Source organism: Pangasianodon hypophthalmus, chromosome 2 (genome assembly GCF_027358585.1).
Source record: "Pangasianodon hypophthalmus isolate fPanHyp1 chromosome 2, fPanHyp1.pri, whole genome shotgun sequence".
Classification (NCBI taxonomy): domain Eukaryota; kingdom Metazoa; phylum Chordata; class Actinopteri; order Siluriformes; family Pangasiidae; genus Pangasianodon; species Pangasianodon hypophthalmus.
Window position 1 is genome coordinate 22,316,986 of NC_069711.1, and position 7,204 is coordinate 22,324,189.

At 37.9% G+C, this 7,204-nt stretch overlaps 1 protein-coding gene across 1 annotated transcript; it reads right to left on the reverse strand.

Annotated features, from left to right (window-relative positions):
- Positions 1-309: 309 nt before the first annotated feature.
- Positions 310-1,716, reverse strand: LOC128317961 (germ cell nuclear acidic protein-like). The gene is made up of 4 exons (XM_053232117.1): positions 1,271-1,716; positions 905-1,042; positions 603-743; positions 310-470 (listed from the first exon to the last, which is right to left on the reverse strand). The coding sequence occupies exons 1-4, from the start codon at positions 1,608-1,610 to the stop codon at positions 310-312; spliced, it is 780 nt and encodes a 259-aa protein (XP_053088092.1). The 5' UTR covers positions 1,611-1,716.
- Between the last annotated feature and the right edge of the window lie 5,488 nt (positions 1,717-7,204).

The following is a 7,204-nucleotide window of genomic DNA, read 5'->3' on the forward strand; positions in this document are numbered from 1 at the left end:
TTCAGCATCAATGTGAGCTTCATCCCCAGTTTCAGCTTCAGCCTCATGTTCAGTTTTAGCCTCAACTTCAGCATCAATGTTAGCTTCAGCCTCAACTTCAGCATCAGTGTGAGCTTCAGCATCAGGTTCAGCTTCAAAAACAGCTTCAGCCTCAGCTTCAGCCTTATCTCCTTCTGAAAAAAAAGTCACAGGATTCACAATTATAACTTGATAAAATGTATAGATTGTATTAAATGAGGCAGATAAAATGTTTCACTTCAATTCCTAATTTAATTTAATATCAGCAGTTCTTCAGTTACATTATTGACATCATGATATGATATTAATAATAATAATACCTTCTTTGTTGGCCTGGAACTTTTTGTAATTTATCTTCCTTCCTTTTCCTCGTGTCCCTCGCCTGGTCCTTTTCTTTTTCTCATTTCCATTCCCACTGTTTTCAACAGTCTTCTCCGTCTTATTGCCGTTTACTGCATCATTGAAAAATAATGTATAATGTCACTATTATAATAGTAATAATAATAATAATAATAATAATAATAATAATAATTATTATTATTATTATTATTATTACATCAGTGTCAGTGATTGTTTCTACTCACCCAGGAATGTCCTGTTCTCTGTTTCAGCACCTTCTGGCTTTCTTTCTTCAGGGTCAGCCTCAGCTTCAACCTCATCTTTAGCATCTACTTCAGCCTCAACTTTAGTCTCTGCTTCAGCAACAGCTTCAGCCTTATCTTCTTCTGAAAAAAAGTCACAGGATTCACAATTAAAACTTGATATAATGTTTAGATTGTATTAATTGGGGCAGATAAAGGGTATAACTTCAATTCCTCATTTCATTTAATATCAGCAATTCTTAAGGTACATTACTGACATCATGACATGATATTAATATTAATACCTGCTTTGTTGGCCTGTAATTTTTCGTAATTGATCTTTCTCCCTCTGCCTCGTGTTCCTCTCCTGGTCCATTTCTTTTTCTCGTTTCCTTTCCTGATGCTTTCAACAGGCTCGTCTGCATTGTTGCCTTTTGCTCCATCTTTAGGAAATAATAAATGAATAATGTCAGTCTTAAATAATGCTAATATTAAGTTCAGTGGTTATTAATAATACTTATCAGTGAAGGATGAATGCAGTGATTGTTTTACTTATTTGTATTTTTTTGTTTGTTTGTTTACTTACCTATTTCTTTGAGTAGTTGATGTTTGAAGGGATTGTGTGAAATTTATCTTACGGTATATTAGTGTGAGTGATTGCTCCTACTCACCCAGAGATGTGCTGTTCTCTGTTTCTGTGTCTTCTGGCTTTCTTTCTTCAGCAACGGCTTCAGCCTCAGGTTCAGCTTCAGGTTCAGTTTTAGCCTCAGCTTCAGCTTCAGTTTTAGCCTCAGCTTCAGCCTCAGGTTCAGTTTTAGCCTCAGCTTCAGCTTCAGATTCAGTTTCAGCGTCAGCTTTTGCCTCAGCTTCATCCTCAGGTTCAGCTTCAGCTTCAATTTCAGCCTCAACTTCAGCATCAGTGTGAGCATCAGTTACAAGTTCAGCTTCAGCGTCAGCTTTAGCCTCAGATTCAGCCTTATCTCCTTCTGAAAAAAAAATCACATTATTCATAATTAAAACTAGATATAATGTTTAGATTGTATTAATTGAGGCAAATAAAATGTTTCATTTCAATTCCTAATTTAATTTAATATCAGCAATATTCTCCAGTTACATTACTGCCATCATGATATGATATTAATAATAATAATACCTTCTTTGTTGGCCTGGAACTTTTTGTAATTTATCTTCCTTCCTTTGCCTCGTGTCCCTCTCCTGGTCCATTTCTTTTTCTCCTTTCCATTCCCGCTGTTTTCAACAGTCTTCTCTGTCTTATTGCTGTTTACTACATCATTTGAAAATGATGTATAATGTCACAATCATAAATAATATTATTATTGTCACTTGTATTTAATTTTCATAATTACAAATTCACTTACAATGTTTTAAAAATCACTTATAGTCTCATCCAGTTTAACATCCATTAACCATACTGCAGACTCAGCTTTTATTTGTTTGTTTGTTTGAGTAGTTGTTTGGAGGGATTGTGTGAAATTTATTTTATAGTTAAAGGGATATATCAGTGGTAGTGAAAATTTAAAATTTCTGAACTTTAGTTTTAAAGATTATTTCCAACATTTTAGCATCTTGTTAAGAATATAGGGGTAGTACACATGCAGTATTATTTTTATTAATATGAACTACCTGTGTTAATTACCACAGAAACAATATGAGGGTTTTCACATTTTGTCGGAAATTATTCTGAGATTATATTTTTTGTTCACCCAGTGGCAGGTCGATTGTTCCCTCTTCCTCCTCCAAGACCTGACTGATGGCTTCATCCTCTTCCTCTGCTAAAGCATCCACCTCTTTCAGGAACTCTGTTTTAAAATATTATTTTCATATTATTGACTTTCCTTCTCATTATTGTTATTCCTCCTATCATTCTCCCTACAATAGTAACTTACTCATGGAGGTGTCATTTGTCTCAGTATCGCAGAGGAAAATTCCCATCAGTACCCTAACGGCCTTAGTGCGGATCCTTTCTCCTGTAATAAGAATGTTAAGGGTTCATCTTCAGATTTTGTGTTCAGTATCTTCAGCATTCATCTCAATAATATTGTCAGTTTTCCATATCAGTTCTTTACGCACTCAGTTCTTTGTCATTTGCTTCAATATCCTTGAGGAACCTGCCCATCAGTTCCCTAGCCTCAGCTTCAGCCTTGGCGCATGTCCTCTGGCTCATCTTTTCTCCTGAAACGAGCATTTTTTTTTTCATTAAAATAATTATAGAATTTGACTTTTACCACCTTAAGCAGTAAACGAGTAGTATATATGGAGCACTATGACGTGTTAAGCGGAGATGTTTATAAGTGCTGAGCTTCTTAAACTGGCGTTTTAACATTAATAAATATCAACAGTTACCCAACTTGGTCCTTTTCAATTTGGTTCTTTGTTCATTTAGTACATTTACTCACTCAGATTCTGGCTGGTGGCCTTCTCAGTGGCATCCACAAAGATATCCATTAGCTTGGTTATCTCTCTCGTGTTGTCAAAAAAGTCAGTAACAGTTTTGTCTTCAGTAGAAACGCTGCAATCCTCTTCAGTGTGTTTTGCTGCGATCCTCCTCAGTGGCTTAACGTGGTCTGAAGTGAACGCTCATTGTGAGGGAAAACTGCAGCCTTACCTTTATGACATCATAATGTAGAAAAATTCCATCACAACATTCTACTTTGGGTCCTGCCTCAAACAAGCAGGACAATCAACCAGGAACAAGCCAATGTTTCATATGTATACATTTCAGTTATGCAATAGTGTATTTACTAATCAATTTTCCACATTAATTTTAGCTTTTTTGCTAAACAGACATTTTATGTTCCTAAACCTTTCAAGAAACAGAATGTCTCGGTCTTAAAGATAGATAATATTCGGGGTGCCATGTGTCCAGTTCCAGAGAGAATCCTCTCCTGATGATAAGCAGGCATAGCTCATGTTGTAGGCTTTCCCCACTACTTTTACATAAAAGCCTCCTGCCTATTCATAGTGTTTCTGATGGTGTGGTCTATAATAAATTGTTTCTTCTATGATAAAACATCCGAGAAGCTACAAGTTAACAGCACTAGCAAGTTTCTTTCTGGTTTATTTTCCTGCATTTCATGTTTGCGTCACACACAGCAAGATGATCACCTTACACTGTACTCTTTGTTTTTCTTCTAACGGGCTCCCAGGGAAGACAATATGCAGCTGATCTAAGCCCAAGTATCCATCATTTAGTGATTACTGGAAGCTGATGCTGTGGTTTTAAACTCTGGTTAAAGCGGACGCATATCTTTTCCTTGAGTTGTGCTTGACACAGAAGACTAAAAAGCATCACAATAATAATATGCCAATGCTTTAAACACACACTCTCACTATATAAAACAGTATATTTTTCATATATCATAGCATTAATTAATTCATTTATCTTCAGCAACCGTTTTATCCTGATCAGGATTGTGGTGGATCCAGAGCCAGCCCTGGGAACACGGGGCACAAGACAGGACGATTGTTCCCAGATGGGATGCCAGTCCATCAGAGGGCACCATGCGCGCACACACACATTCATACGCACACATTCATATCAAGGAGCAATTTAGCATTTTGGAAGGAAAAAGGGACGGCACACTGCTATAGTGGTCTCAAAACATTGTAATAATACGCAGAGCAGACATTTCGTCTGTGTCAGTCTTCATCAGGCAGTAAAAACCTTAAATCCTGAAAATCTTTAAATGCATACCTGACAATGGGCATAGAAAACAAACAAGCAAAAAAGTGAAAAACTCCAGAAAATAAATCATCCTCTCCAATATAATATAATCACCAATGAATCCCAAAATATCCACCAAATGAATGACATCAACACGCAAAAAATAGTCTACTCAAGTCTCAAGTCTACTTTATTTATAGAGCCCTTTCCACTACAAAGTAGACCAAAGGACTGTACAGCAGCACTATAATACAAGGATGGTAAAACAAAAATCAACAAAACAAAAACAATAAAAATAACCTTGAAGAAAAAATTAAAACAATTTACATCTTTCGAAAATCAACAATTAAAAGCCATAGAAAACATATGTTTTCAAGCAAGATTTAAAAACATCAACTGAGGGTGCAAATCTGATCTCAGGTGGAAGAGCATTCCACAGTCTTGGGCCAGTGACCGAAAATGCCCGATCCCCTTTAGTTTTCAGCCGAGTTTTCGGAACTGAGAGCAGTAAGCAGTTAAGTGTTCTTTGAGGTCTGCCAGAGTTCATATGAATCAGATCCGTAATATATTCTGGGGCCATATCATGGACAGCTTTAAAATGTACAGCAACACCTGATACTGAATCCGATATTTAAAGGGAAGCCAATGCAGCTTTTCCAAAACCGGAGTAATATGCTCCCTTTTCTTTGTGCTAGTAAGGAGCCTCGCAGCTGCATTCTGGACAATTGCAATTTTGAAATAAGAGATTTACTTACTCCCAAATAAAGTGCATTACAATAGTCCAAATTGGAGGGAAAACACTTAAAAACTTCTTGCAACACTTTGTAGATGGAGGTATCGTGACAGCATTTGGATTAAGAAACCTGTTAATGGTCTGAAACAAAACTTTTGGCGAGTTTGAGTGCTGCTATATAATATTTGAAAAATAGGCTGCTTTAGCATCCTTTACAGCTTTCTGATATCTAAGAAGTGAATCTTGTAAAATCTGATGAAAGACCAGAAGTTTATTTTTCTTCCAAGCCCGTTCTGCCTTCCTACACTGCTGTCTAAGAACACAAGTATGTTCAGTAAACCAAGACTGATAATTTGCCTTACGATGCTTAATCTTATAAGGAGCAACAGAGTCCAAGACTTCAGAACAAACAGAGTTAAAAACAGTAAGTAACTCATCTGGATCAGCCGTGAGAGGTGCAGACTCCAACCATGATACATCAGAAAAGGTACTAAAGATCTCGCCAAAAGCCTGTGGTGTAGATGGAGTAATTGCACGAGAGCAAACATAAGAGGACTGACTCGCCCTCATTTCATTCAGCACATATACACTGCAAATAACAGGCATATGATCAGAAATACAAATGTCATTAACATCAACATCACAAATTGACAACCCTAAGGAATAAACAAGGTCCAAAGTATGTCCTTTCTCATGGGTAGGGCCTGAGACATGTTGGATAAAATTAAATGAGTCCATTAAGTCTGAAAACTCCTTAACCAAAGGCTTCCCAGGACAACAAATATGAATATTAAAATCACAAACAATTAAGATATGATCAGACAGTAACAAACTAGTCAGAGATAAAAAGTCAGAGAATTCCTGGATAAAAGCCTGACTATACTTTGGAGGTCGATAAATGACCACACCCAAAACAGGCGTAGAGAAGTCCAGTTTTAATAATTGAACTTCAAAACTCAAGTAGTTCATGGGCGATAAACGGTGACATTTAAACTGCTGTTTGCACACCGTAGCTAGACCCCCACCACGACCCACTGATCTGGGGGTATTTATTAAGTTATAGTCAGTTGGGCAAAGATCATGACATAGACTCCACTCATCAACATTTATCCAAGTCTCTGTAATAAAGAAAAAGTCCAAAACATTATGTGAAATAACATCATTTAGAATGAAAGTTTTGTTTGTAATCGAATGTGCATTAACCAGCGACATCTTTAAAGTCTGTGATACCGTAGAGGCAACAACTGTGGCTTGACCAGACTTTACCATCTTAGGATAGAGTAAGTTACTCAAATCAGCACCTCTGAAACATGACGAAGACTTTCCATCCAGGTAAAAACGCAATCCCGAAGAAAATGGCAGCAAACATGAACGGCGCAAACCCCAAAACTCCACAGCAAACTCCGCATTACCATCTTCTCTTGCAAACTGCAGCACATCAGGATATCTCCGCCTAAATCTCCACTTCACGTTAGCGCCTGCACGCCTCCCACGTCTTCGCCGGCTTCTTTGCCTGCAGCACACACATCCAGCCAGAGAACACTGTATGCGCGGTAGCAGCGCAGAATGAGAAAAGAAGTACTTATTTCCACTGCTGATCAACAGGTCCATAACAAAAGAACAAATCTGAAGCAGGGTACTGCGATCATAAACCCATCGCGATTGACAAGGACAAAACAAAAGATATAAAAGAACACAGAAAAGAAACAAAATAGCAGACAGAGAAGTAGAGCAACGGCAGGCCACAACACTGGTCGACGCCATCTTGTAAACATCTCGTAGAAAAAAAAATACAACAAATATCCAAGCCAATATTAATCAACATAAAACCTACACATAAATTAATACAAACATATCAAGAGAACAAAGGCCAATGTCATAAAAAACAATTTTATATCGTTTTTACAATTTTATGTCGTGGCCTAATGGTTAGAGTCTCGTACTTGTAACCCGAAGGTGAACCTGAAGGTCGTGGGTTTGAGTCTCAGGTCTGGAAGGGATTGTAGGTGGGGGGGAGTGAATGACCAGTGCTCTCTACCACCCTCAGTACCATGACTAAGGTGAGACCCTTGAGCAAGGCACCGAACCCCCAACTGCTCACCGGGCGCCACAGCAAAAAAAGGCTGCCCACTGCTCCGGGTGTGTGTTCACGGTGTGTGTGTGTGTGTGTGCACTTGGATGGGTTAA